Source organism: Hippocampus zosterae, chromosome 1 (assembly GCF_025434085.1).
Source record: "Hippocampus zosterae strain Florida chromosome 1, ASM2543408v3, whole genome shotgun sequence".
NCBI lineage: Eukaryota > Metazoa > Chordata > Actinopteri > Syngnathiformes > Syngnathidae > Hippocampus > Hippocampus zosterae.
The window spans coordinates 37,889,204-37,902,096 of record NC_067451.1 but is presented as its reverse complement, the minus strand read 5'-3'; the positions used below and the strand labels follow the sequence as shown (position 1 = coordinate 37,902,096).

At 42.7% G+C, this 12,893-nt stretch overlaps 1 protein-coding gene across 1 annotated transcript in view; it reads right to left on the bottom strand.

The window, feature by feature from the left end:
• The window catches only part of LOC127596862 (cystine/glutamate transporter-like), a 123,801-nt gene that overhangs the window by 57,548 nt on the left and 53,360 nt on the right, over positions 1-12,893 (bottom strand). Inside the window, exons 2-3 of the mRNA XM_052059832.1 lie at positions 9,760-9,886; positions 365-480 (exon numbers count right to left, since the gene is read on the bottom strand). Coding sequence (XP_051915792.1) covers positions 365-480; positions 9,760-9,886 — 243 coding nt within the window. The remainder of the gene's footprint in view (positions 1-364; positions 481-9,759; positions 9,887-12,893) is intronic.

Genomic DNA, 12,893 nt, shown 5'->3' with positions numbered 1-12,893 from the left:
GGCGAACCAGCTAGTATATATATATATATATATATATATATATATATATATATATATATATATATATATATATATATATATATATATCATCATTTGACATTGAGATATCAATGTCAAATGATGTCCCTACAATCTTGCTGCAATTTTCCTGACAAAATTAAAAATGAATATACAGATAAATCGGAAATTTCTATTGATTGTCAGCATGACATTTCCAGAAAACGGGAGACAAAGCATGCAATTACAGACCACAAATTCTTGTGTTATGCTGGTCAACTTCTAATTTAAAAACAAAATTTAGATGTGATAATTAGACACTTCAGCTAGTGCTGGAAAATTGAAAAGAAAAACTCATAATACATACTGAGGCCAATGGCTGTGGCCAGTTTGACAGCAGTAGGTGGAATATCACAGGGCATAAACAAAGGTTCCAGAATGTACTGTCCAAAAGCCAGACAGATGACTGCCATCCCAGCAGGTCTGTAGAACACAAAGACATTAAGGTACAGGGAAAGAAATTCATGTACATGCTGTAGATTTGCTAGAAACATACAATGTGAAATAATACATTTTAAAAGTAGTTACAGAAAATGAAACAAAATATAAATATGAATAGCTTATGTCAAAAGCCTATATTAAAAGACTCACATCACTTGTTTGTGCATCAAAACAGACAATGCGCTTGCTCAACCCTTTTCATGGGACACTCGCAGAGAGCTATTTGCAATCTTCGGAAATTCCTTCTTATATTTAAATAAATAAATAAATATAAAATAATCATTGCTCTATTTTTGGGAAAGCTCCCATTACTTATAATTTTCTTGACAACAATTATAGCAGAACAGCTAAATGATCACATGGCCTCTAGCCATCTATTTGAACGATTTCAATCTGAGTTCAGGGCAGATCACTCAAATGGAACCTTTCAAAAATGACTAATGATTGTTTACTAGGTATGGATTCCTGTTGTTTTACGAGGTGGTAGGTGGAGGACCCCAAAAAGCAGGGAGGCAGGAGAACTGAGCAAGATGTATTTAACACAATCAAAATGAGGAGTACACTGGAAAAAAATGAAATATACAAAGTCCTGAAAACCACAGGAAACCAAAGTAACAAATACCCATACCAGAAACAAAACATGACAGGGCCACACAGACACACACACGAGCTGACAAGGCTGACAGAATACAAGGAACTAAATGCAAGCACAAAGGGTTAAGGTATCTGATTGGCTCAACACAAGGGACACGGATGACAAGAACAGGTGGAGACAAAAAGTGCACGAGGGAACAAAAACAATCAACAAAACAATCAAAACAAAAACATAACAATTCCGACATCCTTCCATCCATCCATGTTCTATTTCCACTTTATCCTCACAATGGACATGGGGGGGTGGAGAGCCTATCCCAGCTGTTTTTGGGGAGTAGGCAGGGGACACTGCCATCCTTGCTTAGTCTGTCCTTTTTAAGAAACCTCTCATCCTCCGTCATGGGACAGATGGACCGTTTCATTCCAGGGACGGAATGCCCATCTCTATTTATCAAATTAATTTGTCCGCTTCTTCTTATTTCACACATTATAACAACAATCTTGTTGATGAGCAAGCAATTCTATTTTCCAAATACTGAATAAAGTATCTATCGACCTAGCTAGTGAGCTATCTTCATGAGCTGAACAGCTTACCTCATGGAACAAAGCAATTGTTTCGCATGACCTCAATCGATCAATCCACACACCTGCACGCATCCATCCATTTATCCATCCACCCATCTATCCATATATACCTAAAAATATCTATCCATCTATCCATTTTCCTGAACCACTTTAGCCACACAAGGATCGCTGAGCCTTTCCCAGCTGTCTTCGGGCAGTAGGCGGCGGACACCCCGAACTGGTTGCCACCAATCACAGGGTACACAGAGGTGAACAACCATCCACCCTCACACTCACACCTGGGACAATTTAGAGCAGGGGTGTATATATATATATATATATATATAATGTGTGTATATAGCAGTATTCCTTTTCTAATTGCAAGTCAATAGTACGTGTTCATATTTGAGTGATAATCTTAGAATTTACATGTTAGAATGTGTAGATGTTTTGAAGATTTCTGTGCCAAATAAAAGTTTGTTCTCCAATGCCAAATCACAGTTCTTTTCATATATTCTCTCTCTCTCTAGAGATTAAAGGTTTAAAGCATAAAAGAAACATTGAAATATCTTGTGCATTTTTCAAAACGTTTTATTTAGTGTAGCAACACTTTAAGGCATTTAAATGCACTAGTAGGGCCTGCCGTATGGCTGCTGCACTGTCACATGTTGGTCTTTGGTCATCCCTCATTTCATCTGTGGTCTTGTCATTTTCACAACTTGCCACCATCCATTCGTTGTCAAAATGTTCTCCCCATTTTTCGCACAAATTGTGAAGTGTACAACATGCTGCAACAATGTTATTGAGGTTTGGCAGGTGTGTTTCCTGTGTTTTGAGCAGAATTCTCCATCGACCTTTCAACCTGCCAAATGCATTTTCCACAACCATTCTTGCCTTGCTATGTTTATAGTTGAATTCTTTTTGAGGTTGTGTCAGTCTGCCATTGTCTGAAAAAGGCTTCATGAGCCACATAGATAAGGGATATGCTGCATCACCCAACAGCAATGGTACTTGCACTCCACCAATATCCCGTTTATCTGCCCAAAACAATAAGCCAGATGTTCTGTTTTGATATAAGGGAGAGTTTGCAAATACTCGTGCGTCATGTACACTACCTGGCCAGCCAATAAAAATGTCAATAAATCGATAGCTGCTATCGACAACAGCTTGCATAATAACAGAATAAAATCCTTTTCTGTTGTAGTGGTCAGTATGACAATCATGTGGTCGAATAATGGGAATGTGTGTACCATCGATTGCACCCAGAACTTCAGGAAAGCCCCAGCGCTGTTGAAAATTTCGGACATTTTCAACCATCAGGTCACCAACAGGCCATTTAATGAGGTCTTGGCTCATTTCTGAAACAATGGCAGAACAAGTCTGATGAACGATGACACAGACTGTGTTTTTGGCAACACCGAAAAGATGTCCTATTGTTCTGTAGCACGCGTTGGTAGCCAGTTTCCAGAGGGTGATCGCGACCCGTTTTTGCACGCTGATCGGCGTTCGCATGGCAGTCGTTACACATGAGAGGGAAGGGCGTAGCTTCTCGCACACATATCCGAATGCTTCCTTGCTCATTCTGAAGTTACCGTATTTTCACGACTATAAGGCGCCATTAAAAGTCTTAAATTTTCTCCAAAATGGACAGGACGCCTTATGGTGCGGAGCGTCCTTTGTATGCTCTGAGTTCCAAAATCTGACTGACAGCCGACACGCTGTTTATATAGAGAAAAGGCGGAAGTGACTGTGGCCAGGCATGCGGGAAAGAAGTCGGCCAATCAGGGGAGGGTGGGCGTGTATATATACATAGAGAGAGAGAGAGAGAGAGAGAGAGGACAGGCAAGCTGGGGAGCAGTCCGCCAATGGTGAAGGGTGGGCGTGTAAGTGGACGCTAAAGGGACGCTGCAAGCAGGTACCAACACCTGTATAGAGTGTGGCACTGTGCATTGTTGCAAAACAACTCCGGTTTTGGTTTCTAAGAACCCCTGAAAATAAATTCGTCAAAGAGACACGCCTACGAAGCTCAGTTCAAAATTAAAGCCACCGGTTATGCTTTTGGCATGCGTGCCCATCTCACAGCAGCGGTGAAAAACCAAGTCAAGCAAATGAACTCTGAGCTTGCCGTTATTCCCGGAGGCTTGACTAAAGAACTCCAACCGCTGGACATTGGCATCAACCGGGCGTTCAAAGTAAAGTTGCGAACGGCATGGGAACAATAGATGATCGATGGCAAACACAACTTTACAAAGAGTGAGAGGCAGCGCTGGGCGAGTTACGCCACAATACGCAACAACGAGAGGGAACGCGGCGTTTTTGATGGATTACGGTACTTGCACAATTGTTCAATTCTTTCTACACACACGCGCACTGCCACCATGTTTCGCTCTGTTCTTTACTTTCAAATGTGGGAAAGCTTCACACAAGAGAAATGTTTACTTTGCTGTTGCTGCTCCTTCTTTCCGCTCGGCAATGGGTAGCAACTCACACTAGCATGTGATGCGTTCAATGATAACTGGGATGTGCAGTCCTATGCTTCTGATACAGAGGATGAGGGCTTTGATGGATTTCTGGGTGATGATTGATCGAAAAACGTGAGAACATTGTACGATGGCTAAATAAAATACACCCGAACTCAGTTCTGCTTTCGTTGCCTTTTTAAAAACGTGTTTTTAGCTTGTATCTGTACGTCTTGGCATGCTACCGTATGCTTCAAGCTAACGTGTTAGCGTGGGCGCATGCATGCCGTATGTTTAAGCTGGCATATGTTATACCACTGTAAAACTGCACACATTGGTACAGTGCGGTCTGTCTATGTGTAAAATACAGAAATGTCACCCATTAATGAGACTGCGCCCAACCGTACGGTGCGTCGAATAGTCGTGAAAATACGGTAGATATCCAGTCTGAATGAGTGAACGAATCGTTGACAACTCTGTCCCACCAAACAGAACTGCGTGTCTTCATCCATGTGGCTTTCTCGGCGTTTGGTGACGCCATGGCGACCGTCCACATAGCCATGAACGCCGCGTAGTCGTCCATTTGTTGCTGAATAAAACGAAGAATACGTAGTTGTCGTGCTCTTCTGTATTTCAGGAATCTTTCTTTTCTCTCTCTCCTGCGGCGTCTGATAAGCGACCACATCGTTGATTTCTCCGGAGAGGAAGCCATTTTTGTCACAAAGAAGAAGGCGGGGAAAAGGGAGTACACTTTAGGCATGCGCATGTTCTACTTCCGCATTCCTGTCGTTTTGCTCCGCTGCAGAAACTGCCGTGTGACCGCAAGTGGGGCAGCCCCGACACAGTGTCGCTCAGCGGCTTTGTACGTGTGAACCCTCCACACAATTTGCTGTGGTGCAAAATATCCCGCAACAAAATATCTCGGTGCAGCACCGGAGCAAATGTGTGCTGTGTGAACGGCCCTAATGACTTGGATTTCCTGTGTCTGACGGAGACTTGGGCAGGTACTGGTGAGTATAACGCTTTGATTGAATTGTTGCCACCTGACTGTGGTTTCCTCGATACCCCGAGGACATCAGGTCGTGGTGGAGGTATGGTGAGCATCTTTAAGAACAATTTCAATTGTAAACGGTGCACATTCACCACATCGGCCACCAGCTTTGAAGCAACCTTCTTTGAAGTTGGTCGTGTTTCCCCGGTGCTCTGTGCTGTCATTTACCGTCCTCCTAAATACAGCAAAGACTTTTTAAGCGACTTTTCAGCCTTTCTTGCGGAAATCAGCTGTCCGCAAAAACCGCTGGCAAGAGACTTCTTAAGACTTATCGACTCTTAATTTTGTGCAGTATGTGACCAGCCCGACACATGAACAAGGACATATTTTAGACCTTGTCCTTGCTCATGGTCTACCGGTGTCAAATCTGGAAGTCCTTGAAAATGGGATTTCTGATCACATGGCAGTTGTGTTTGACGTAGTCTTATCGCATGCTGCTGTGAAATCTGGCGCTCCTAGTTGTAAACGCCGAATTTTTAACCCCCGCACTGCTAGTCGTTTCTCTGATGCCTTTAATGACCTTTGCGTACCCTCGTCTAACACAGAGGAACTCACCTCTTGGTTCGACTCGTCATGCCGTGCCATCCTGGATTTGGTGGCTCCTTCAAAAACTGTGCTCCCAAAACCTAAACCCAAGCCTTGTCCTTGGCGCTTTTGGAGGATGTAGCTGTGCTGTCAAGTTTCAGGCCCATTTCCAAACTGCCTTTCATTTTCAAAATTCTGGAAAAAGTGGTGCACATGCAGTTGGAATTTTTCTTGGATGAACATAACAACTTGGAGGTCTTCCAGTCAGGTTTCAAGATGATGCATAGCACGGAGTCAGCCCTGTTACGCGTTTCTAATGACATCCTCCTTGCAAATGACTCTGGAGACCACGTTTGCAGCACTTGGTGGGCATTGGCGGCAGTGCTCTTGAGTGGTTTAGGTCCTATCTAGCTGACAGAACCTTTTGTGTCAGCCTTGGCTGCTCTGAGTCACGCAATGCTCCCCTGTCATGTGGTGTTCCACAGGGCTCAATTCTGGGGCCTCTGCTGTTTTCGCTGTATCTGCTCCCATTGGGTTCCATGTTAAGGAAACATGGTATTCCCTTCCACTGCTATGCAGATGACTGCCAGATCTATGTCCCACTGAGCAAGAAAGACGCCTTCTCATTAAGGCCACTCCTATCCTGTCTGGAAGAAATCAAAACCTGGATGGCACAAAATTTCTTGAAATTCAACGAAAAGAAGACAGAGGTGATATTGTTTGGTCCCAGTGGCTTGTGCATTCCATCCTGTAGACTTGGCCCCCCTGTCTCCTTATCTTAAGTCAACAGTCTCAAACTTGGGCCTTAAACTGGACAGTGATTTCAAACTCGATCGGCAAATTGGTGCCGTTGTTAAATCCATCTTCCTTCACCTTAGACAGCTGGCTAAAATAAAACCTCTCCTCTAACATGAACACTTTGAGACAGTAATTCATGCCTTTGTCACATCCCGGTTCGATTACTGCAATGCCCTTTACTTTGGAGTCAGCCAGTCCTCCATTAAGCGCTTTCAGCTGGTCCAGAACGCCGCTGTTCGCCTCTTGACTGGTACTCGTAAGAGGGAGCACATAACTCCTACTCTGGCATCCCTTCAATGGCTCCCCATTCATTTTAGAGTTATTTTCAAGATCCTCCTCTTTGTTTTCAAATCTCTGAATAATCTCGCGCCACCTTACTCATCCGCCCTACATACCTGCCAGGCGCCTCAGGTCTGTGGACCAGACATTATTAGAAGGACCAAGAATTAAACTGAGGCTCAGAGGGGATCGAGCCTTTTCTGTTGCTGGTCCCTCTCTCTGGATTGACCTCCCACAGAACATTCGGCAAGCCTCCTCGCTGCCTCAAAGCCCTCCTCAAAACTCACTTGTATTCTTTGGCATTCGACTCAGCATGACTTAGATTTGTTCTTGGTTTTACTGTTTTTATTGCTTTCTACCGCCTTTATTACCGATTTGTCTTACTGTTTATTGTGCATGTTAAATTGCTCCATGTAGAGCACTTTGTATGCAGCAATGGCTGTTTGAAAGTGCTCTACAAATACTGTTGACTTGACTTGATTCTTAGGGTAAGGGTATCTTTGTGTGAAATAAAAAAAGTATTTTTCAAATTGTACAGTTTGTTCTTTTTTCTAAACTGAAATTGAAATATGTGGGGTGCTAACTTTGTTCCTCTGTCCTCTAAAATTTTAGGATTGGCAGTATGCCCTCCATAAAATGACTGGCCATTATAAAAATAACTATTCAAACACATCATGAAGCTGAAGAATGATTGATAACCATTATTGTATACAAACATCTGCTCAAATAAACTGAAATATTCAAATAAGATCAGTATTTCTGAGAGGGTAAAATATATACAGGGTATGTCAAAAGAAAAACAAATATACCAACACTTTTTTATTGTTGTTATCCTGCAAAATACAAAAAATAGGGAATCGACAGACTTCTCAAAATCTATAAATGCATTTACATAGTCTGTCTGGGCTGTCAGAACAGGGTTGGCACTCCAGTGGTGGCTCCTTCTTGCATTTGCCACTGGTGTACTTGTAGCAGTGAACACATCTGCCAGTTGCAGAGTTCCGTGTGCATCCGTCTCTAACTTGACATTTGGCTCTTTTACCGGGGCTGGGTGTGAGAGGCTGCTGAAGAAGCTTGTTCTCTTTGTGTGATTCCTTTGCATTGATGTGAGATCTGGCCAGCTCTTTTGCCAGTTCAAGCAGGAACTGTGCTCGTCTTTCCTGCACCCCTGTGCATGCCTGATAAACAATGTGAGCATTCAGTGCAGCCAAGTCGATCATGTCGTAGAACACAGAAATTGGCCATCTCCGTGTTCCTGCACGCACAGTGTACTCCCACACCACCTGGTCCATCACATCCTCTCCACACTTGGCTTTGTTGTACTGGGTCACAGTGGTTGTATGTATCCTCAGTCTCAACTTGGCTGTGCATGCTGCTGAGGATATCGACAGTCTTCTTGCGTTTTGGTACATATACTTTGCGTGAAATAAAAAATGTATTTTCCAAATGATACAGTTTGTTGTTTTTCTAATCTAAACTGAAATTGAAATGGGTGGTGTGCTAATTTTGTTCCTCTGTCCTCTAAAACTTTAGGATTGGCAGTATGCAAGTATGCCCTCTGACTGGCCATTACAAAGATAATTTTCATGGTAAATAAAAGACAAATTTTCTTGACTCAAAAGACAACACGGGATGATTGTGGAGAGCTGTTGAGAAACAAATATGCCTTGGGCTGAGATAATGTACCAGTCAAAAATGTTCACCCCGCCCCTCCCCCACAGTTCACCTTATGAGCTGCACTCAGCTGGACAATGTCAAAGACCGTTTTCACTCTTCCAAGACATCATGAAGCTGAAGGATGATTGATAACCATTATTGTATACAAACACTTGCTCAAATAAACTGAAATGTTAAAATAAGAAGTAAATAAGATATATATAATAAATATCCTTTATTTGTCCCACACTGGGGAAATTTACAGTCAGAGTTCCGAAAGGAAACCACAAAAAAAAAAACTATACTCCGAGGATAATTTGAGGCTAGGATAAAAAAAAGACCCAGCACATATAGAAGCATAGGGGTGCCCATTACATCGATTGCAATCAACCGCTAGATTGAGAACTGGTCCCAAGTCCACCGCGAGGTGTATAGAGGAGAAAAAAAAAACAACCATTGGTGTGTCTTTGTGCATTTTGGTAATATATATTTTGGTTTTAATGTACACTGCACTCTACTCATCCTATCAGTCTCATTCTCACAAAAAGTATAAAAAAAATAAAGCAGGTATTTAAATCTTTAACCTAAGGTGGGGCCTGACCCGCGTTACGTTGTCGTTTGCACTCAGCAGTCTGCAATTGCAGCTTGTGATCAGAGCTGTTGCGCTATATCTTTTACCGTTATCATTATTCACATTCAGAATTTGTTTCGTGTAAAAATCACAGACGGCACGGGCAAAGAATAAGTATCTAGAGGGCCGAGGGAAGCACTTTAAAACGGTACATGTGAGCTACAATAGTTAAAAGGGTGCAAAAGTGTGTCGCATGCCTCCGTGTCAGGCTGTTGCTCATCATGGCGTGCGTGTGACTATGCGTGCGCAGGCACAGTAACAGGTCGATCGCAGGAGGATGGTTGTTCAGAAAGTCAATCTTTAGTCCAAAAAGTGTCTAGACTCCTGACACTGATCTAGGCAACCCCGTGATGAGACATTGACCAAAGAGTACCCCACGTGATAAGACACAAGGGAGGATGCTGGGCGGGACTGCGAAGATGCACAGTCAATCAACATGGCTGTGCATCATGGCATAGATCCACTGGTGCTGTCATTGGTCGACGTCGCGCTGGGAACCAATCAAGCGTACAGCCATGTATAAAATCTGTGAGACATTCTGCATTTTTTTCTGTATACAATACTTTGGGGGAAAAAAACGTGATGCACTGAAACTGCGATAAGTGAACCGCGAAGTAGTGAGGGATCACTGTCAATGAAATATTGACATAGGACATAGGATTCACATTCTCAGTACAAGGTTAGTAAACAAAATCAAACATTACCTGATCACAGTGACATCAGCCCAGAGTTTCACAAAAGCCACATGTGGACCAAAAGCCTCCAATAAGTATGTGTAATGCCCACCAGACTTCTTAATATAAGATCCCAGTTCAGCGTAGGACAAGGCACCTAGGAACAACAAGTGTGACAGATTAGCAATCAACACCACAAAGCACAGTGCATTTGCTATTTACACTGCAGCAACACAAACACAAATGAGACTCTTATTCCGAATAAAAATGTAGGTGTGAAGCTTTATTTTCATGTGACTTCATTTTTGGAACGGTCTTTTGACTGGACATCCTCAAAAGAACATCAAACAGCTCCAGGTCATTCATTGATTGATTTTTATATTGCCAGTTTTAAGAGGTATTGACAACAAAGATAATTATAGAATAATTCAATGTTTTAGGAACAGATTTTTTTCCCATTAGTTTCAAACAGTGTTATTTTAATGTACAACAAATGTTAATAAAATGAGACCATGAACTACTAAGAAATATAAATATGCCTTATAATGTTAACATACTCAAATTAGGATCCTGCATACGGCGTTACCTTTGATGAAAATCTGATCATTACAAAATATTTTCTTTTCCATTTATGTGTTTCGATGTTGCCATTGTACATTCTTATCGTAATTTTGGTAAGCTACCTTTGTTTTTTCTACTTCTGAATGCAGTTAACTGTTCTGTTTGTCAATGCTTGTACCCATCATCATGTCTGCTTGTGTGAAGCCTCGAAACTCATCAGGGAGTTGTGTTCCTTGTGTATCAATTACATATGTCGGTTTAGTGTGTTTTTATTGGCATTAATTGAAAGGAATTTTAGCGGGATAATTTTTTTTCTCGCGAGATTCACGCGGCCCACGTCACAGCGAATGTTACGTTGCTCGATAAATATTCAATTCAATTCAAGTCAATTCAATTGTATTTATAGAGCACTTTCGAACAGCCATCGCTGCATACGAAGTGCTGTACATGGAGCAATTTAACATATACAATAAACAGTAAAACAAATTGGTAACAAAGACTGTAGAAAGTACCGAACAGTAAAACGAAGAACAAATCTAAGTCATGCTGAGTCGAATGCCAAAGAAGACAAGTGAGTTTTGAGGAGGGATTTGAAGATGGGCAGCAAGGAGGCTTGCCGAATGTTCAGTGGTAGGTTATTCCAGAGAGGGACCAGCAACAGAAAAGGCTTGATCCCCTCTGAGCCACAGTTTACTTCTTGGTACTGCTAATAATGTCTGGCCCGCAGACCTGAGGCGGCGGGCAGGTGTGTAGGGGCGGATGAGCTCAGATGTAAGGTGGCGCGAGGTCATTTAGAGATTTCAAAACAAATAAGAGGATCTTGAAAAAAACTCTAAAATGTATGGGGAGCCAGTGAAGGGATGTCAGAGTAGGAGTTATGTGCTCCCTCTTACGAGTACCAGTCAAGAGGCAGGCAGCGGCATTCTGGACCAGCTGAAGGCGGTTAATTGAGGACTGGCTGACTCCAAGGGAATTGCAGTAATCAAGCCGGGATGTGACAACGGCATGAATTACTGTCTCAAAGTGTTCATGAGAGAGGAGAGGTTTTACTTTGGCCAGCTGTCTAAGGTGAAAGAAGCCGGATTTAACAACAGCACCGATTTGCCGGTCAAGTTTGAATTCACTGTCCAGTTTAAGGCCCAAGTTTGAGACTGTTGACTTAAGATAAGGAGACAGGGGGCCCAAGTCTACAGGATGGGATGTACAAGGGCCAATGGGACCAAACAGTATCACCTATGTCTTCTTTTCATTGAAATTCAAGAAATAAGAATTAAACCAAAAACAAAACAACAAGCGCGCTGCACAGGTCCACGCACGCGTGAGACACCGAAAACGAATACTTAAAGAGTTTAGGAATGGAAAGTTTACTTTTAAAAAGTTGCCAGATTGTTCCACTGACAAGACGAAAGTTACCTGTATGTTTTGCAGTCGTAAACTGAGCTATCATCGTAGCACGTCGAGTCTGAAATACCACTTCATGGCCAAGCACACAGCTGACGTGAGTACTCCGCCCCCTCGTCTAAGACAGACAGCTATGGATCATTTCAAAGCGAAGAAAATGGATGACACGATTAAGAACAAATTTTCTGAAGCCATAGCTAAATGTATGGCTACTACATGCAACCCTGTCAACATTGTCCACAGCCAGTGTCATGTTCGGGCAAGCCGAAATAAAGGTGGGATCCCAGAAGTGTAGACACCAAACAAGGTCTCCGTAGCAAAAAGGGTTTAATATACAAAAATCGCACTGCCAAAGAAGTAACATAAAGTGCTGGTCAAAACAAGGACCAGAGGGCACAAAAACGAATAACAAAAAGCGCTTGCACAAAAGGCAATGCAGGAAAATAAGAACCGCAAAGGCCAACAAAAAACAATGTAGCAAATACACGCAAGCGAAAGCCAAATCCCAAAACAAAAACCATACCTACAAAATACTTGGTACCGAGAGTTCAAAAGCGAAACACGAAGAAGTCTATAGCAAAAGCAGTCTATGAGCAAGGAAGCACCAAGGAAGCAGCAAGGCAAAGGCAATACTCCGACAACAGGTGCACAGCAGAGGGTTCCTTAAGTACAGAGTTTACTAATCATAGATTGGCAGCAGGTGTGCACAGAAGTCCGCTGATGCCACCTGCTGGCCAGACTGAAACAGAACCGTGACAGGCAGACTCAAGCAGAAATCATTCGCATTGCATCTAACGACTCCGGTTTGTCAGCGAGAACCTACGTTACAAGCTGTGTACAGAGATTGTACGTAGCGGAGAAGACACTGTTTTGGGAGAGAAATAAGAGACTAGGTTGATGAGCCTCTGGTGAATAAAGAGCAGGTAGCCTGTCGAATACGATGTATGCTACTGACGCGATGGTTACTTGTTTGGAACTATTTTGTGTGGAAGGTCAAATGTTCTGTGGCCATATAAATAAAGCGGGTGGAGCTTCTCTGTGTTGTCTGACAGTGACGGTGTGCTGAGTGTGCAAGTTCAGCGGTGCAGGGGTAGCGACCTAGCGAACACTAAAAATAAAACGGCTCCATCGAACCAAGTGTCGTCATCCGAAATGATGTCTGCACAAACCCGTAGAGAGACTTCCCACAGAAGTCAGATTGT